General features: G+C 36.4%; 1 protein-coding gene across 2 annotated transcripts in view; it reads right to left on the bottom strand.

Moving 5' to 3' along the window:
* The window catches only part of BARD1 (BRCA1 associated RING domain 1), an 85,813-nt gene that overhangs the window by 19,967 nt on the left and 44,021 nt on the right, over nucleotides 1–21,825 (bottom strand). For both annotated transcript variants that reach the window (XM_010372155.2, XM_010372157.2), the window contains 3 exons: nucleotides 21,117–21,197; nucleotides 19,028–19,200; nucleotides 4,910–5,018 (listed from right to left, as the gene is read on the bottom strand). In XM_010372155.2, coding sequence (XP_010370457.2) covers nucleotides 4,910–5,018; nucleotides 19,028–19,200; nucleotides 21,117–21,197 — 363 coding nt within the window. The remainder of the gene's footprint in view (nucleotides 1–4,909; nucleotides 5,019–19,027; nucleotides 19,201–21,116; nucleotides 21,198–21,825) is intronic.

Below are 21,825 nucleotides of genomic sequence, written 5' to 3'. Positions count from 1 at the left end.
AAGAAAAGAGAAAAACAGACAAGTTAATTCAAAACTTAGGAGATCAGATCCATAAATAGTAAGAAGTCCATGCGGCTCATGACTAAGAAAGAAGTGCTCTAACAAAGACTAATAGTTTCACTTTAAAATCTAGACTTAGAATTCACAGAAGTTAAAAAGGACAAAAATAAAGAGAAGGTAACAGTGGATAGCATTAAAGCTGAGAAGTGAAACACTCAAGGAAACAATATATGTCCATATATATCTCATATATATATATATATATTTACATAAAAGTGTTTGTAAATGACAGAATTCAGCTTATCTTTCCTAGTCACTAAATTGTAAGATGATGTAAAAATGACAGAATTCAGCACTTAAAAGTTCAGCTCATCTTTCCTAGTCACTAAATTGTAAGATGATGTCACCACATCTAACCTAAACGTTATAAATACGCCTCACATGAAAATAAATAATTCAGTGTACTTTATGGATTCAATTACTCTTTGTTAATATTTAAAAACACTACAGTATTTCAAAAATTCTTGTTAAGTTACACAAATACCATAAAAATAGAACACATTACTAAATACATCTAAATAGAACACATTACTTCTCAATATATAACACTACTTCAGCTGCATTGGTTCTCTGCACAAAATACAAGAGTGAAAAAGATATCATTTCTAAATATAGCAAGCATATGATACTATTTCTACCAACCCAAGGAAACCACCAAAGTGGGTCAAGTATTTTCCTATCATACTTTTAAAAATTTGCATAAAAAATAGAAACTGGCACTCATTTCTCACAGTTAAAGAATGCTATAATAAAACATAAAGCAAACAGCTGCCAAAGCCACGTGTCTGATTTGGGGCGAGGTGGCATGGGGGCTGGGGATGTGACTTGAATAAGCGTAGGTCTCTGACCCATGAGGCTCAAAAGAGGTGCAAAAAAACACCCCAAAGGTTGAATACCTTGATTTTATAGAGATTAGATACTATGTTCATTAGCATTAAATTCAAAGGAATAATTAAATAGGGTACTTTTTCTTAGATAAAATCATTAGTTTTTCTTAAGTTCATCAAAAATGGGGTTAAAAAATCTAGAAAAAAATCTTCTTAGATAAACATGCTACTCAAAATGAATCATGAACAGAGAAGTCTCAAAACAAATGAATGATAAGGAGCTTTTTAAATTTTTAAAAGATTAGAGGTTACTTCTCAAACTTAAAGCCGTTTTCCAACAGCCACTAAATTTTACTTGAAACACAAAAATCCTTAAGGGGAAGCAGAGAAATTCAAACCCCTTCCCATCTGCGTGATATTCCCTAAAGCAGCTCACTGGACACCACTATTTAAAGGGTTCCAGACTAAGCTACCAAGCACTTGTGCTTGTTTCAGAGGCAAGTATGTATCATAAAGAATACTCTAATGCTCATTCATGAATTCAGCAGACACTTACTGAACACTCAGTATGTGCCAAACACTGTTTGTTCTCAATGCTAGGGCTATTACAGTAAACAAAAGAGCTAGCCCCTGCCCTCACACAGTTTATATTCTACTTGAGAGGGGAAAACAACACAATAAAATAAAAATACATTACATCAAATGAGAAATAGTATGGTACAACACAGCAGGGGAAGGGGTTAGGCAGCATTGGGAGGTTGCTATTTAACATGCAGCAGCACAGAGTCCTCTCTGCTAAGACTATGCTAGAGCTGTGTCTGAAGGGTGTGAGGAAGCTGGCCATGGGAACATCTAGTTCCTGGAAGAAAAAACAAACAAACAAACAGGTGGTGCTGCACACCTGAAATGAGAGTATGTTTGGTGGACTCAAGACACAGCAAGGCAGCCCATGTGACTGAAAAAGAGTGAGTGAAGAAGAGACTGGTAGTGGCTGAGGGAAGGTAGACTCCAGAGGTTCCATCTTAAGGACTGCACATTAAGAAACTACCCTTTAAACTTCAAGGACTTGATATTATCTTTTCCTTAGCCAAGTACCAACCATTAAGACAGTAAATAATAATACCCAAAAGGCCACGTCTACATGACATGCGCGAAGTATAGGTCTCTTCTACATAATAAGAACCCTCCTTTTCTGAAAGGCACTGCCACCCTCAGACTCCAAGAATATCATCAAGATATCTTTATTCTTGACACCTTTAAAATAATCATTTTCCAGCTTTTACATAAAAGGAACACCAGCAAAGGACAACTTTGTTATTCTACGCTGTCAGACTGCAAGTACAAATGAAGAAAACAAGTCAATTTATAGTTGCTGAGTATGGTGGGACTGAATGGAGTACTGACCTAAGGTTTCAGAAATGTGAATTCTAACTGGTCCATTAATAAAGAAAAAAACAACCTTTTTTCTAAATGGCTGGTTAACCCTGGGGCAAATCAGCCTCTTTAGGTCTCACTTTTCTCATTTGTAAATGGGGAAAATTAAATTGCTGATTTCTAGCTTCTCTTCCAATTCATTACCAAAACTATAGTTTGGAACACATTTACAAGGCTGAAGTCTAAAGCAAAAGACACAGGGTATTCACGATACCAAAGTAACTAGCTCATGAAAGCATCTATGAGAGTATCAAACTGTAGCTACCTTAGGCTACCTCTTATCTTAAACAATGGCATCTATTACTACTCTTGTGAATGATCCTTGACCTCAGCTCCTCCCTTTCTGCCCCCATCTGAGCAGTACTAGATATGGTGAGTCTACCAACTCTCTCTAAAACTCCTCTTCTTCTCTCCATCCCCACATAACTACCATCTATAATTCCAGTCCTCAGCATTTCAAACCTGGACTCCAGTACTGCAGCTTCCCAATGAGCCTTCAGTCTCTTCCCACTCTCAGCTACCCTGCAGACAGTCCTATTTCAGTTACAAACACACTGAAGGTGCCCTATTAAGTCTAAACTCGTATCGGGGAATTTAAGGCTTTTCACAATCTGGTCCCAACCTAGCCCTTTACCCTGAATCCCTCTTCAACACACATCATACTCCTCTCACAGTAAATGCTATAGTTTCTCAGATTCCTAAGGCCCTTTATGCCTTCTTGTCTCTGAGCAGCTGTTCCATTCGCACCTTGTACACCTGACTGCAGTGGGGAATGTTGGCTGTCCCCTCAAAATCTATTGCTCACTTCCTCCACACTAATAGAAGCCCAGTTTTATTCAGGTAGCCTCCCTTTCAAAGAATGACCCTATCCTCCAGCCCCAGGAGGGGCTGTCAAATCAATTTCTGACAATAAGACACAGGGAAAGCCCACGGAAAGACTTTAGTGTCTCTTTTCAGTTGGCCACTGTCATATCTAGAATTGTGGCAATCATTCTACAACCACTAAAGGAAACTTCTTAGTGAGGACAAATCCCCCAAACTGAGGACGGCAAGGTAAAGAGTACAAAGAATTGGGTTCCCTGATGTAACCACTAAGTGCTAAATTAAGCAAATGCAGAGCTATCCTGCATTGGGATTAATTCTATATAAAGTAATAAATTGTCTTTAAGCATTTGAGTAAAGGTTTTCTGTTACTGGCAGCCAACAGCATTCTATTAGATACTTTGCTAAAATGTTTACCCTGAAAGACTTAGGACACCTTCTCTGTGAAATTCTCTCTCTCTCTCCCTCTCTCTCTCTATATATATGCATATATATTTTTTTGAGACAGTCTTGCTCTGTTACCCAGGATGGAGTGTAGTGGCGTGATCTCAGCTCACTGCAACCTTTACTTCCCGGGTTCAATTAATTATCATGCCTCAGTCTCCCTAGTAGCTGGGACTATAGGTGTGCGCCACCACACTTGGCTACTTTTTGTATTTTTCATAGAGACGGGGTTTCACCATGTTGACCAGGCAGGTCTTGAACTCCTGACCTCAAGTGATCCACCCACCCCAGCCTCCCAAAGTGCTGGGATTTCAGGTGAGATCCACTGCGTCTGGTCTTTCTGTGAAATTTTTCCTGACGTCTCCTGTAGTTTCTACTTACCTTGATTCTATTGTATATTTTTATAGCTTATTTTACAAATTTATTACAATGTACAGTAAAAATTTTTACATCTGAAATCCCTGCTAAGCTATGGGTTCCTAAGAAACAGGCACTCTTTCCACTTTATCTCTAGCTTGTACCTCTCTCCTAAGCTCCATAGTTTCATATCCAATGATCTATTCGATATCTCCATTTGATGTTTTATAGACATCAAATTGGCACGTAGAACAATTGATTTCCTTCTCCATGGCAAAAAATGGCATTACCATCTACTTCACTGCTAAGGTCATACTTATTCCATTCTTTCCCCACACTTCATATGTAATCCATCTGAAAGTCCTGTTTAGATGCTTGCTAGTCTCCAGCAATAACAAACTTCTTTCTAACCTTCTAACATACCAGTCTCATTCACTGAAGGGCCTATACACTGTGTCCTCCAGACAGTCACCTGGCAGCCTCCTCACTTCCACATTCAGGTTTCAATTCAAATCAGTGCTTTAAGGCTCCCCTCTGTGACCCTAGCTAAAGCAGTGGCCTTGCGGAAGCCCACTACCTCCATCCAGCGACACTCTACAACATCTTCAAAGCACTCATGTCTAAGTTTCTGAAATTATTTTATTTATATTAGTTCACATATTTCCAGTTTGTCTCTTCCCTACCTCTCACCAGATGGTAAGCACCTCCCTGAGAATAAGTGTTCTATCAGTCATAGTCATTGTTTCATGAATGCTGCCTAAAATACACAGCAGGCTCAATAAATATTTCTAGATGGTCATACTCTGATTATGTCTTTGAATCCACAGTAGTTAACACTCAGGAAGTGCTCAATAATTGTTTGGTGAATGTAAGCAATTTGCCAAATGGAAATTTTTCTATTATATTCCTTTCATAACCAATTTCAATAAAATATATAAATATCCCAAAGCTGAATCCATACTTACTACCAAGCAATGGCTAGTTGTGGACGATTCATTTTTCTCTGGTAGCAGCAATAGTGATTTCATATTTTCATCGTCTGTACAATCCACAGGCCGCAGACCAAATATGTTACTGGCAAAGTAAGTGCAGATGTGTTTAAGTAAGTCAAATGAGTCTCTTAACTACATGAATGCACCAGCAGAACAATTTTTCAACATCCTTAATAATATACAATTTTAACTAAAATAAATTACTCAGAACTCACATGAGGTAGAAGAATCTAGAATCAAAAGCTGCTGAACTCAAAGGAGAAATGATACAAAATTTCAGTCTGACATCAGATTATAGGGATTGTTTTTATTGAATATAGTATCATGAATTTTTTCAAAACTGTATTCTGCATTCTTATTCATATTAAAATATAGCTTCATAATCACCAATCACTGTGAGTGACAGACTTTCAAATGCCAATAAAAATCATTTACTACAGCTATTATAGGCCCTATAGTCTTTATAAACCAATACAAAATTAGACAAATTCACAGGACAGGGATTTTGTTCTATTAGAAGGAAAATTATGCCACATAACAAACAGTTTAATAATGTAGTAAAAAGAGTACTTTCAAAATTAATTTACACATGTATGCATACAATAACTTGTAATAATCACAACCATCGCAGAACAAACTATTATGGCTCAGAGAGATAAAAACGTCTCAGCATGTACTAATTCACGAGTCACAGAATGTTATGCTGGAAGAGATTTTAGAGATCCCAGTTTGATCCTGTTAAAGACAAGAAAACAAAGAGAGAAGAACAAGTTCCAATGGCTTAACTAAGGTCATATTCTCCTTGTTCAATTTCACTGAAATTAAATATTGCCCCACCTAAAGTCTTTCAATTATAAGTAACTTGTTAAAACTAAAGGACTTCTGTCTACTATTCTGTTTCCTTACATACGGTTTCAGAATATGATTTAAATACACTATATTGTGGCAAAAAGTTTTCAAAATGAGTAATTCTTTTATAGTCTTTTATGGTTTTTATTAAAGATTATGCTATATTCATATAATGGCCACTGAAGTTCATGTGAAAATGCAATGTGGTAAATGGGATATAAAGTTATAAACATGGTATAATACTAACTTTGTAAATTGTATCAAATGTATAGAAAAAGATCTGGAAGGAAACAGAGAGAAATATCAAGGGAAGTGGAAGGTAGAAAATGCCAATTCTGTTTGATGCTGCATAGAGGTCATGTAGATGAAGGATATAAGCATCTACTGAGTTCACAGACAAGGTCATTAATGACCTTGGTGAAAATTGTTTTGATGGCAGAGTGGGAAAAGAAAGCTAGTGTATTAGACTAAGAAATGAACCACAGCAAATGTTTCTCTAATGACTGCAATTCGTGACTATCAGGTCCAGTTGCTTTCTTCTTTGGACAGTCCTGGGTAAACACTGACAACTTTGTATTCTGACTCTTCTTTATGTCCAAGTCCAACAACCTTCCTCTGGCAACAGTCTTTCTCCAGCCAAGATATAACACAGTGGATTGCATTTCAGCTTTATAATTTAAAACAAAGCAACACACATCACAGCTTACATTTTGAGCAGACAATCTCAGGGTATTTTAAAAGAAACTCATCCACTATTTTTGATACTTCCTAATTCATTCTCTAAATTATTATGTTCATATACCAAATACACAATCTCTTCACACACATATGCTATACACATGACAATAAAAAAACAGAAATCTGAGTTGAAGAACCAATGTTCTAGGTCTTAAACCACCAAGTGCAAATATGAATAAACAAAACAACAACAAAAATACGTCACATTATATGCCATCCAAAATAAATAAATAAATAACTGTGTAGCCATGATTGTGCCACAGTACTCCAGCCTGAGCAAGAGACATTGTTTCAATGAAAAAAAAAAAATGAGAAAAAAAAAATCCATGCATACATTAGGACTTTTTGACAGAGACAAACGTAGATCTTACACCTCAAAAAAATAAAAGAGCCCAATCAAGTGCATTTTAATGCACAGCAACTTAATCACATTAGCGTAGTTATTTTACACATATATGAAAAAAAGTCCATGATGACAACACGAAAAACTGTTCAAGTGCTTCTCAAAGTACCACCATCAGCTAGGGAGGAATTTAAACCAAAAATCAACCAGTAAAACATGGTCTAAGCCAGTAAGATGATTTTACAAAGTGACTACCAGAGTTCCAATTTACATTTAGGATCCTTACTATACAAAGCTTACTATCTCATATGGTCTTAAAACATGTGGTTTCTCTGCTTGGATTATGGATGGCTTCTGCTCACACACAATTCACTAAACTCTTAGCCCTCCTGTAATGCTAATGAACTGAATGGCACATTACAAGTGCTACAGATGGAAAGATAATCGGTTAATCTCAGTCCTGTATAATGGGAAATAGAGCCTATTAAATCCAGTCATGTTGCTTCTGCTTTGTCATGAACCATTAACATTTGGAAGTAGATGTGAGTTTACATGTGAAACCTTCAAAGACCACAGCAAGGAAAGATGGGGCGTGGGTAAGATTTCTTATGATTTGGGCACAATAATGCGTGCTTTCTTCCCATTGATATATTTGAAGAGATTAACACTTTAGAGAATTAGTGTGAAAAATCAATTTAAAATGCACAGAGGTGGATTTTATTTCCATTATAAAACAAATAGGTACTACATAGAGGAAAAGTTATGTTGCAACATATCTCAGGCACTGTTAATATGACTTATTACTAAAGAGAGAAGTCAGTGATAAATACATTATTCTTCATCATTATACAAGGGAAGAAGACTTTTTAAGATTTACTACATTATGGACTCAAAATAGACATCAATAACTTGATGTGCTATTTATTAGAATGGGTGACCAGGGAAGCTTATAAAATGGCTTTTTCTAGATACACTTAAATATAGTCAATTCTCTCTTTTCTAGCATGATTTAACCTAAAGCTTTACCACTCAAATTAGGTATTTTGGAGAGACACATTAAGACTTAGAAAACACTGTCCTTGCCTATAATCCTACTGAGGATAAACATTCCTTCAACAAGCAGGTATCAAACTGATAAAGTATAAATCAAAACAAGTAATAAGGTGAAATAAAAGATGGATTTAAATGGCCTTGAGCCCAGGACTAGAAACTGGAATATGGTGGTTAGCCATTAAGGGCCTGTGCAGGGAATAAGCAACATGATTACTGAAATGTATGGAACTGATGGAAGAAAGCCTTCTATCAAACCTTCTAGGCACTGTGTGCCCATGTGTAGAAACCAAACACAGTATGCAAAACCAATGAAAAAATCAGGTATAAAGAAACAAACATTAGAGATAAAAAGTGTACGTCGCTGTGAAAATGGAAAGGCACATGTATCTACTAGTTAAATGATATGGGTCAACGCAACACCAAAGTATTTAAAACTATTTTGGAATATATGAAAATGTCGAGATCTTAACTGCTGAATTTACATCTAGTACATGACAGTATATTAATATCTTTTACATGTACCACTTTCGACAGTTCTTTTAATGCCTTATCAAAGACACTCTCGAATTCAGTGAATTGCAAATGAGTACGTGTAGATAATATACTTTACTTATACTGATATGGTTTCGATTTGTGTCCCCACCCAAATCTCATGTCAAATTATAATTCCCAATGCTGGAGGAGGGGCCTGGTAGGAAGTGACTGGATCATGGGTGCGGATTTCCCCCTTGCTGTTCTTGTGATAGTGTTTGAGTTCTCACCAGATCTGGTTGTTTAAAAGGGGGTAGCACTAATGACCAGGGAAATGCAAATCAAAACCACACTGACACCTCCTTACTCCTGCAAGAATGGGCATAATTAAAAAATTTAAAAATAACAGATATTGGCATAGATGTGGTAAACAGCGAACACTTCTACACTGTTGGTGGAAATGTAAACTAGTACAACCATTTGGAAAACAGTGGAGATTCCTTAAAGAACTAGAAGTAGAACTATCATTTGATCCAGCAATCCCACTACTGGGTATCTAGCCAGAGGAAAATAAGTCACGATATGAAAAAGATACTTGCACACGCATGTTTATAGCAGCACAATTTGCAACTGCAAAAATGTGGAACCAGCCCAAATGCCCATCAATCAACAAGTGGATAGAGAAACTGTGGTGTATTATACAATAGAATACCACTCAGGCATAAAAAGGAATGAACTAATGGCATTTGCAGCAACCTGGATGGGATTGGAGAATATTACTGTAAGTGAAGTAACTCAGGAGGGAAAACTGAACATTGTATGTTCTCACTCCTAAGTGGGAGCTATGCTATGAGGACGCAAAGGCATAAGAATGACACAACAGACTTGAGGGACTCGGGGAAAAGGTGTGAAGGTGGTGAAGGATAAAAGACTACAAATTGGGTTCAGTGTGTGCTGCTCGGGTGATGGGTACACCAAAATCTCATAAATCACCACTAAAAAACGTACTTGTGTAACTAAATACCACTTGTTCCCCAAAAATCTATAGAAATAAAAAAAATTATAAATAAATAAATAAAAAGGGTATAGCACCTCCCTGCCTCTTCTTCCTGCTCCAGGCATGGAAGACGTGCCTGCTTCCCTTTCATCTTCCACCATGACTGTTTAAGTTTCCTGAGGCCCTTCCTATACAGCCTGGGGAGCCATGAGTCAATTAAACCTCTTTTCCTTATAAATTACTAGTCTCAGGTGTTTCATAGCAGTATGAGAACGGACCAATACATATAACGAATCCTAAAAATTCAAAGGTTCTAATTTTTTTTCTGTTCCTTGACAACACGGTACACTGGCAGATTTCACCAGTTTTTTCTCTCTAATATACTCTTGCGCTATTCCTTTACCTATGATTTTAAATCATAATGTGGAAAACAGGCTTCATACAAAATCTTTAAAGATATGACTGGAGATTGTAAGTTTTAAAATCTTAAACAGACAATCCAGGTGTTCATGTGCCATTGCTTTTTGCTATCTAAAATGTACTACGAAATACTGGATGATTTGTTACTGATGTTGATGGATTTGATGTGAAAATGGATATATGTATTAATACACATAATGCGTGATATACATACTGCATATATCAGAAGTAGCATTAATCATTTATTTATTTAACACACATGGAATGAGTATATTTGTATAACCATGTAGGGGAAAAGTCATAAACACTGTTTTGTAATTAGTTTGGAAAATACTCATCATTCAACAAGTACTTTGAAAAAAACTTACCAACAACTTTTGGCACTAAAGAAACAATGAGATAAAAGGTAGTTTCTGTCCTCACAGAACTCAGAGGAGGAAAGCAGAGAAGCACACAGAAAAGGTTTTGCAGTCTGGTAAAGCTTCCCAGACCTGAAAGGGTAAGGAAGAAAAGCGGGTACATAAACAGAATAAGAATACAACTTTGAAAATCCTCTTCCTAACTAGGAATCTTTCTGATCCTGAAGATGAGGAAAAGGAAGTACTTATGAAAGGGTTAAACTGTGGTGTTTAATGTTTCAGTTTTGTCCCAAAGGCCACATTCAGGATGCAGTAAAACCTTTTAATATCCCTTTAGCCTCAGTAATAATATGGTAGACAATGGTGATCTGAATTCATTACACCACTAATAAAAGAAAGGAGAGATGGGCAAATTTAAACTTGTCCTTCCATGTACAGATCATCCAAACTGCAAAAACATATGAAAAAATGCATTTTTACTAATGCTAAATCTATCACCATGACAGGATACCAAGAGAGTTCATGAATGAAATCCTTCATGAACAACCACAAAATTGCAAACACATAGATTTAATTTTTCAAGTCACTTTGCTTGCTATGGAGCAGGATAAAGCAGAGTAATTCAAAATAGTGACATGGGTTTTTAAAGCTATAAAACATAAATTATCTCTGTTGTAGGCAATTATTTTTTAAAAACTAACCTAGGGCAGTGGGACAATTAATAGGTCCAATGGTCCATATAATATTTTCTACTTCAGAATTCAACATCCTTCCAAGGAAAACTCTGTTAATGGCAGATCAAGTACCACATTCTAAAATCCTACATATCCATTAAAAAAAAAAAAAAAAAAAAAGCATATGTTACTCTCCACACACTCAAAATGGTGCTGATGTGACCATAAGGGCTGTGGTTCTAGCTTCACACTGGGATATACAGAAGGCAGTGGGGAAGACAGATTACCAATGATGTTTTGAACAGTTATAAATATTCCCTGACAACAAAGATTATATAAACCTTTTTCTCGTGATCTAGGGTTAAAGCAGAACTGATTTTATTTCTTATTGTTTTAGCTCATAAAAGGTACATTTTTATGCAAAAAAAAAAAAAATAGGGGTTAAATGAATTAATACTGTTATTTAAATGCAAGACACATAAAAAAGTAAGTTGCCAGAATATTAAAGTTAAATCAAAACAAAAGAGAAATTTGCCTCATGGAGGGCAAATTATGGAGGATATATTCGAATCCTCCATAATTATAAAGATTTAGGGCTCAAAAACATTGCAGTAGGAAAATTAATAAAGAACATAGCCTCTACGGGAAAAAAATAGGGTTGGGAGACTTCACTGGTGAGCTCTAAAAGCTCATCTATTTTAAAATTAAACAGTGAAGATGGCAAATAAAGAGTATCATTGACTTTAAATTCATACCGCAATATGGTTAATTCTTAGCTATTGTGCCTTGCCTTATAAGGTTTCAAGATTTCCCTCCACCAATATTCAATAGGATGCTTTTAAATTCACTTGGCTTTGCAGCAGAAACATACTCCATTCTTTTTCCTATGTCTAGTTTTCCACACACATTCAATGCCTAACTTATATGACTGAGGTGTTAACTGTACCCACTTCCTGGGCTACAAAAAAAGCTCTCAGTTATCTTTGTATTTTATAAGTCACTACTGAAAAGACAGTTCTTAAGCCTGGTCTCCAATATTTAAAGTCACATCTTACTTAGCACCATTCATGGTAACTTATTATTATTTTTTGAGACTGAGTCTCGCTCTGTGGCCAAGGTTGGAGTTCTGTGGCACCATCTTGGCTTACTGCAACCTCCGCCTCCTAGGTTCAAGCAATTCTTGTGCCTCAGCCTCCCGAGTAGTTGGACTACAGGCACACACTGCCACACCTGGCTAATTTTTGTATTTTTAGTAGAGATGGGGTTTCATCATGTTGGCCAGGCTGGTATCGAACTCCTGACCTCAAGTGATCCACCCGCCTCGGCCTCCCAAAGTGTTGGGATTACAGGCATGAGCCACCACGCCCGACCCATAACTTATTAGTAATACCAGAACATGTATCAGGATAAAACCTGGATTACTTAGCCCTCTTATACAAGCTTTCCTCTCTCCCAGTGACATCCGAGACTAACTCTAAGGCTGGACTTTGTCTTAGTTTTTCTTCTCTCTCCTAGGGCTGCATTACAAAAATATTTACTCTTCTAATCCAAACTAATATTCTTACAGTAACAGGAAAGTTATACAGTTAATCAAAATTGCAGCCTCAGACAAAATGGCAAAATAGGTAAAATTTTTACAGTCCACAAGGACTTTTTAAGGATGAACTTAATGGGATAAAAAGAAAAGCCCATTTTCTCTTCAGTGTCTGTATTTTATTATTAATACATTAGTATTTCAGATTACTACTACTAACAAAACTGGAGAGATCTCCAAAAATTATATAATATGTGAGTTATCAAAATAGATAATGTTATGCCAACTTAGCAGGGGGCAGGATATTTCCAGAAGATATTCTATTCATGTTCCAGAGAACAGAAAAGGTAAAAAGAAAAAAAAAAAAAAGCATCTTGGTTACTTTTTAGAAACTAGAGTATAATTTTGGTATCAAAATCTGAGGTAAAAAAAGAAAGATAAAATCACAAATCACTCTAACTTATAATCATAAATGCAAAATTCCTAAAACCCTAGCGAATTTATGTAAAATTTGTGTTTAAAGAATAACATACTACACCAAGTCAAGTTTATCCCAGCAATACAAGCATGATTTAATATTTAAAAATGTATTAATAACATCAATAGTCAAAAAAACATAAGCTTTGGGAGGCTGAGGTGAGAGGATCGCTTGAGCCCAGGAGTTCAAGACGAGCTTGGGCAACACAGTGAGACCCTATCTCCAAAACAAAAACAAACAAACAAGTTTAAGATCATCTCCGCAGAAGCTGAAAATCATTCAATAAAATACAATACAGTCTTGTTAGAAAATAATAAAGGGAAGAAAGCTTCCACAGAGCAATAAAGAACATTAGTCTTTGTATTTAATATGGATATTAAAATTGAATATAACTCTACGGGTCAGTACTTTTTTAAAAAAGGAAGAACGAAGCAAGCAAGCCAACTATCATTATTGTATCATTCTGGAAGCACTGACAAATGCAATAAGAAACAGAAGTTAATAAATGATAATTAGATCTTTAGAATTAGGAGCTGACTGGATAGAAATGTACTAAATTAACAGCTCTCCTATATATCAAGAATAACAATTATGTTTATTAACACAATATCCAGTTTACTAGCAACAAATAATCAAATACTATACAGGTTGAGCATTGCTAACCCAAAAATCTGAAATTTGAAATGCTCCAAAATTGGAAACTTTCTGAGCACCAACATGATGCAAGTGGAAAATTCCAAACATAGTACTTACAAAACCTTTTTAATGCATACAATTGTTTACAATATTGTATAAAAATATTGTATAAAACTACCTTTAGGCTATGTGTATAAAACATTTATGAAACATAGATAAATTTCACATTTAGTCTTGGGAACCATCCCTAAGACATCTCACTATGTATATGCAAATATTCCAAAATGGGAAAGAAATCCAAAATACTTCTGATCCCAAGCATTTTGGGCAAGGAATACTCAGCCTACATCTAGAATAACCTAAATTAATAGTTATATGCATGTATATACATACATACATATGAAACAGACTAAAAACTTTACTAAGATATATATAACAGAATGCTTAAACAAATGGAGACGTATCTTGGTCCCAATTACTTTTTAGAATCTATGAGTGTAATTTTGATATCAAAATCTAAGGGTAAAAAATGAAAGATAAAATCACAAATCACTCTAACTTTTAAAATGCAAAATTCCTAAATAAAAACCTAGCAAACTGATGTATTCATTTAAAGAATAACACACGACATCAAGTTTATCAATCCACTTGATAAAAACCAACTTTACTAATCCACTGTAATCTATACACTTACCCAGTTTCAATCAACATCCTAATCAGTACTCCACTAGAATCTATGTACTTACCTAACTTCAAAACATCCTAATATGGTATTTTTGAAACAGTACAAAGTAAATCAAACATCATTTGAAAGAATAAATTAATAAATATGGCTATTCCCCCTCCCATCCCCCTGCCACCACTACTGTCACTACTTTGACTCTCATCACTCCTTTCCTGGATTACTGCACAAACCTAACTGAGTTCCCTCCCCAGTGTGGAGGAGGAAGTTTTCACCTTAAAATCAGCACTCTGTTTAGCACACACAGCCTTTCAAAGTCCCTGCCCACCTTCTCTGGCCTCTCATCCTCCTCCATCCTTTTATTCCACTTACATCACTAACAGAAGTTCCTAGAATGAATGAAGAAGCAGTCTGGCCTTGAGTACCTTAGCACCCATATCTTATCTTTCTGAAAAGCCCATCCTCCTGTTCTATGTTTTCAAAACTCAGAGTTCTTCTTCTTCCAGAAAGCCTTCTGTGACTTCCTCTGGTCTTACTTGCAGCCCTAGTCAAGACTTTCATACTACTGTGAGCACCGTGCTATGAAGGCATGCCTCACACCATTCTATAATCAGTGCTTTAACAGCCTGTTTACTCCTACTAGAACAGAAGCAGCCAGACAACTGAGGAGGTGATGAGGCAAAGGAGCAACGGAGGGACTATGAGAAGACTTAAGAGGAGAGGAAGGCATCTAAGAGAAAACTTCAACCTTGAGGTCATGAAGAAGACAGCCAAAATGCCTATCCTAGAGCTAAAGGAGGCCATTTAGAAATTTACAATAAGCAAAAACGACTTTACTTCTTCAATCAGTCAAAGTAGCAAACCTCAAAGAGGGTCAGACAGAATGGTGTTTGCCCTTGCTGGTTCTTACCCTTCTTCCATGGGAAGAGTTTAGGCCTACTTACTGAGAAAGGAGTTCCACCAAGAGTAAAAGAGATATAGTAAGCCGAGAAAGAAAAATTTTGTTTGCCAACTCAGATTCCAGAATCTGAGCTGTTAATGGCTTATAAAGAATAAGAGCTTCAGGAAGAAAAATAGTAGTAAGAATCCCATAGTCTCCATGCTCCAGATTCCCTTCCCATGATCTTCTTAAGAAATGGAGGAAAGGGCAGGAATAAATTTCATCTATTCTCACCTGTTACTACCTAATTCTAGAAGACAGTATCTAGAACACTGAGAGAGCGTGCACTTAAAAGTCAAGGCTATAGGAATTACTTTGGGTAGCCACAATCCCACAAAAAGTAACATGCCATGGATGCCAATTGGGCAAAAGCTACCAGGAACCCGTTCAACCACCTTAGAAAAGGCAGAGATAAGAGAAACTTAGTTTTAGACATCTTGTCATACAGTAAAGGTAGTGGCAGAAGGACGCAATTCCCATTTTCATGTCATCTGACCTGTTATCAAAAAGGAGGAAAAAGTATACCATAATCTTCATTCATTCAAACACGAATTCACTCTACAAACAAATGTGGATATAGACTACATTAGGCAGTTGGCAGAGCTAGGGAGGGCAGATGTGATCCCTGGCCCATACAGTTTACAGCCTCATGAGAAGGTAGGAAATAGTAAGTCCTGTGACTGGGGAGAGGCACCATATCAGGAAAGGCAGCCAAAAGGACAGGATAACCCAAGTGAAACTCAAACGAGAAACTGGCTACCAAAAACAAATATTCTAGACAATGCAAAGGCATGTACAAAGGCTAGGAGATAAAAGATCCTAAACATTTTAAGGAAACAAAAATTCAGAAAAGCTGGTGCAAAAAATGCTTGAAGGAAAGGGGGAAAGGAGAAGCTGTGGAAAGAATGATGAGAACAGAGAGGAAAGTAGCACCAGACCATCCAGGGTCTTATAAATCATATTTTGGAGTTTAACCTTTATTTTAAAAAACATTGAGAGGAAGCCATGGAAGGGTTTTAAGCAAATAAATGATCTGGTTTTTCTGAAGGCACTCTGGCTACAGTATGGAAAGAGAATTAAAGAAAAGTAATATGAAAAGGAGGAGAACAGTTAGGAAATTTGTAAAGCCAATCAGATGAACAATGACTACAACCTTTTTTAAAAGGCAAAAAACACAGGAAAATACTTAAGTATGAAGACCAATAGTCTGGAAAGGAAATTTGTGGAAACAGCTACCACACTCTTGTACCCTAGGATTAGATCTACGCTTTCATCTGCCCTGCTAGCCTTTATCCAATATCGATCCCAACGTCTTGTGTGAAATAAACCCTACTTCCCAACTACCCAGCTGTATCAACCAGCTGTCCAACACAGTAGTCACTGGCACATGTGGTTACAATAAAATACATTTTAAAATGTATTCCTCAGTAGCAACAGCTAATTTTCAAGTGTTCAATAGTAGAGGTGCCTAGTGGCTATTGAATGTCTAGCATAGATACAAACATTTCCATCACCACAGAAAGGTCTATTGGACACTGCTGAGGTACAGATATACCTAAAGTTGCCACTTTACTAGGTAGTCCTACTTAAAACAACACTGAAAGTACCTGTGAAGGCAGACTCACTGTCTCGTGCCACTCCTTGTATATTAATAAGCCCTCACAGTGCAGTGACGAATCATAGTGTACAAACCACAAGAGAGGCTCTGTGTTTTGGCTCATTAATCCTCACTATGCTCTAAAGAAATAGAAACGCAGCAGGCATCACCCATGTTTTATAGGTGAGGACACCAAGGCACAGAAATTAACCTGCCTGAAGCTATAAAGTCAATAATGGAGTCACAAATAAAAGCTAGATTCCCTAACGCCCTGACCAGTGCTCTATTCATTAAAGTAGTCATGGCTGATTTAAGAACCCTAGAATGATAACTAGTCAGTTTCACCTGACCCAAGCAATAATTTGCTTTACCAAATAGCTTGCAACACATACGGGAGGGTCATATCGGTTAGCGCCTTACAAAGAAATAGTTATCTCTGTTAGGTCCATGTATATGGAGACACAGACACACACACACACACACAAAAATCAGAAGAAAAAAAAATATATATATATGTTCAAATATGAATTCAAATTCAGGGGATGTGTGTGTGTATATACATGTATGTATATATATACACACACACATCTACACATGTGTATGTATATATATACACACACACACACCCTGAATTTGCCCCAATTATCTTATAACCTGTTATGAGAGATAAAAGAGATTAGACACATTTACCGAAACTAACAGCACCAAGGTATGGTACATTCTTGCATTATTAATTTGGTTTTCAATTATGTTAAAAAGTTACCAATAAAAAATTACAACCTAGAGGCTCTGCATTTTATAATTCTTATTTGCATCTGTTACCATTGGAAACTTAATTTTTGTGTGCTCTTTTCAAAGCTATAGAAGCAACAAGGGCAGAGAGGCAATACCTGCATTTTCATTTCGATTACTTAATTAACTGAAAAGAATAAAATAATACATAGGGAGACATGAACCAAGTTACAGATTAAAGATACAAAATCTACATACAGCATTTACTTGTGACGCTCTTGACAATACCAATTTTAAAATCCAGCTGCTGGCATTCACTAATGCATCTCTGTGTCCTGATACTGCAAAAAGTTCACCTAGAACCTCATGTGAATGATGTGAAAAATCTAAGAAATAATTCAACTGCACTGGCCCAATATTTAAATTCTTACATGCTTTACCTGTCATTACAGTAAATACGCAGAAAAAATAAAATGGGAATGAAATATTTAAAATAATTCCAAACTCTTAGGAAGCATACAAAATAATTATTTCTACAACAATTGCTTATGAAAGTGTAAATCAATCTACAGAATATAAACACTTAAGGACATTTTTCCATTAAGTGAAGGCTTCCAAACTTGACAATTGTTTCTGAATTAAGAAAGTAAATCTCCCCTAAATATATCAGTTATCCCTGTTGGTATCTATGGGGAATTGGTTCCTCGATCCTGGTGATGTCAGAATGTGCAGCTGCTCAAGTCTCTTGTAAAACATGGCACAGTATTTACTTGTAAACTACACACATCCTCCTGTATACTTTAAATCATCTCCAGATTACCTGTAATACCTAATAGTATGAAATGCTGTATAAATATTTATATTGTTTTACCTATATTACTTATTATTGTATTGTTATTTTTTAGTCTTTTTTTCCCCCTTTTTAACTTTTATTTTATTTTAGGTCTCTATTTAAGTTGTGAAGGTTTGTTACATAGGTAAACTTGTGTAACAGGTGTGTGTTGTACATATTATTTCACCACCTATGTATTGAGCCTAGTACCTAATAGTTATTTTTTCTGCTCCTCTCCCTCCTCCCACCCTCCACACTCAAGTAGACCCTGGTGTCTGTTGTTCCCTTCTTTGTGTTCATGAATTCTCATCATTTAACTCTGACTTATAAGTGAGAACATGCAGTACTGGGTTTTCTGTTCATGCGTTAGTTTACTAAGGATAATGGCCTCCAGCTCCATCCACGTGATCACAAAAGACATGATCTCATTCTTTTTTGTGGCTGCATAGTATTCCATGGTATATATGTACCACATTTTCTTTATCCAATCCGTCATTGATATTTCCCAATTATTTTTGATCTGCAGTTGGCTGAATCCTCAAGTGTGGAACCCAAGAATATGAAGGACCAACTGTATCATAAAGAGGGAGGGCATGAATGCCAATTACAAATGCAGAATTTGATGATCACATCTAATTTTAGTTGTGAAAGTGAAGAAAGCCATCAACTTGAGTATTAAAGTCTCTGCTTTATCACATACCTTGATTCAAGAATATAGATTGATTTTAAAAATAATTTTTAAGTTGAACTACTTACACAGCATTTCTGGAGGCTCCATAGGAAAGTAACAGCTTGACTATATCCATGTGCCCATTCTTGGCTGCATCGTGAAGTGGTGAGTCATTTTGATACCCAGTGGTGTTTACCAATGCCTTATGCTGGAGCAATAATTCCACTACCTTCAGGTGCCCATGACTGCAAGCTTCATGCTAATTAAATTTTTTGAAAAAGAAGTGAAAGAAGTGATAAGAAAGAGCAATGGATGATATTATAATACCACACTTTAGAAAAATAAATGTAAATGTCAGGCAGCAAATTTATTGTTACCTAAATACTCAAAAAGACTATAAGTTGTTGACAGAGTGAAAGTTACTATTAATAATCTTTCTATCAAGATCTGTGTAATTCATGAAAAAAGAAAAGGCTATTCTCATTTGAGCCTTGGGTCAAGCACTTTTTTTTTTTTCTTTTTAAGAAGAAAATGTAGTTTTAAACCAATGGTAGCTCCTTAAATGTTCTACAATAAATGTAAAACATTAAGAAAAAAAGTGCATATTTAGTAACAAGATGATATATAAAATCTGTACCAGTACATACACATATCATACAACAAAGTAAGTATCCATGAAGGAGGGTTTTAAGACAAGCTGTTTGCTGAAACTACAGATTGCTGTATGGCTGCTGTTATTGATAAGAGAAATAACACGAGTAGGAATACAAAAAGAGCTTGCTGAATGACAGAAGTGGCAACAATGGAGTGTTCACAGATGCCTTAGATCTAAATCTTTCCTTATGTCTAATGAACTACAAACAATGCTGTATTCTAACAAATCTCTGGCATTCTATACTTTTTAAGTACATCTATTTCAATTCATAATAAGCGATAACACACTCAACATCTGTAGGTCTATTTTTAGGAGAAAGGAATCCAAATTAGGCACTAAACCCTCTAAATCACTAACCAATCTTGACTATAACTTGCCTTAGTGGCTTTGAAGAAAAAAATAAAATTAACCTTTCTTTTTTTTTTTATTTTTTATTTTTTCGAGACGGAGTCTCGCTCTGTTGCCCAGGCTGGAGCGCAGTGGTCGGATCTCAGCTCACTGCAAGCTCCGCCTCCTGGGTTTACGCCATTCTCCTGCCTCAGCCTCCCGAGTAGCTGGGACTATAGGTGTCCGCCACCTCGCCCGGCTAGTTTTTTTTTTTGTATTTTTTAGTAGAGACGGGGTTTCACCGTGTTAGCCAGGATGGTCTTGATCTCCTGACCTCGTGATCCGCCTGTCTCGGCCTCCCAAAGTGCTGGGATTACAGGCTTGAGCCACCGCGCCTGGCCAAAATTAACCTTTCTTTGAAAAGGTTAGCCAGCCAGTAGAGTCCAGTCAGCAAAGTGACTGATCCAGAGTAAACCCTCCCAGCTTTTTTGCACCTAGCCTATTGAGTCTCCTAATTTCTTGGCTGAATCTCTAGTTTATAGGATGAAGGCATCTACTTCATTTGCTGACACTTCTGTGGCTGCATTCAAAGCTCATGTTTATGGCCCTAATGTAATTGGCCTACACAGTAATTGTTTCCAAGTATTTGTGTCATTCTGTTTCCAGATTGTGCCTCACATTTTTATTTTTAGTAATAATAAGCAAAGACTTTTAAAAATTGTTTAGTGTAAGCAAAGATTTCTACTGCCTTATATATCTACAATTGGATAGGGTATAAGTAAGGCTAAGACAGACCCTCAGTAAGAATCACTTCCTTGTGATCACTTTCCTGTACTCAGTTCCTCTGACCTCTTTTTGTTCCAAGAAATTTGGTTCCAGTAACATGCAGGGTTACAGAATGGAGCCTGATGTCAGCTGTTGCTGTTACCTCCAGACATTAGCTAAATTCTGCAATATAGTACAAGTGGAATCCTAAATTTAAAGGTAGTATGTCAAAAGGTAACCAATTTCTTGCCTGTCACAAATGAAAAGCTAGAAGGAAAATAATCATGTCCTCATATTTGTTGAAAACATAAATTCTTCACACTAAAAAGAGGGTATGTGGCAGAGGATGATATATAGACAACTACATAACTATAAACTATAGTAACTGTAAAACACAAAAAGAATGAGAATAAAAACCAGACAACTACCAATGGTGTCCATCCAGCATGGTCTTTAACATTTGGATCACTTCCATTTTGTAAAAGGTATTCAATAGAAGGTATGTCACCCTAGAAAAATGAACAAAACGGAAATTAAAAAGCATTAAGGAAAGAAAGGAAAATATTGAGATTTTTAAAAATGCTGTCTTCTTCAATATAAAGTAAAACTTAAATCATTTTCTCTTAAGGCTACTATTCATGAGTTAATAAATTATTAGGCTGGGTGTGGTGGCTCACGCCTGTAATCCCAGCACTTTGAGAGGCCAAGGTGGGTGGATCACCTGAGGTCAGGAGGTTGAGACCTGCCTGGTCAACATGGTGAAACCCTGTCTCTACTAAAAATAGAAAACTAGTCGGGTGTGGTGGTGTCAGCCTGTAATCCCAGCTACTTGGGAGGCTGAGGCAGGAGAATCACTTGAGCCTGGGAGGCAGAGGTTGCAGTGAGCCAAGATCATGTCACTGCACTCCAGCCTGGGCCACAGAGCGAGACTTCGTCTCAAAAAAAATGAAACAAAAGAGAAATTATCAATGTATAAATTATTCTGAGATATCAAGAAATACAGCCATGCTTGAATACAGACTACAAAACCTATTAGAAAGCCATATTCAAAATTCATTTCAAGGTACCAAATAAAGGACACTGGCTAAAGATCATCTGCTCATAATGAAGTTGCAAAATCCATAATTTCATTTGTTT

The sequence above is a fragment of the Rhinopithecus roxellana genome, chromosome 14 (genome assembly GCF_007565055.1).
Source record: "Rhinopithecus roxellana isolate Shanxi Qingling chromosome 14, ASM756505v1, whole genome shotgun sequence".
Taxonomy (NCBI): domain Eukaryota; kingdom Metazoa; phylum Chordata; class Mammalia; order Primates; family Cercopithecidae; genus Rhinopithecus; species Rhinopithecus roxellana.
Note: the sequence above shows the minus strand (reverse complement) of the source record. Positions and strands in the feature narration are given on the sequence as shown.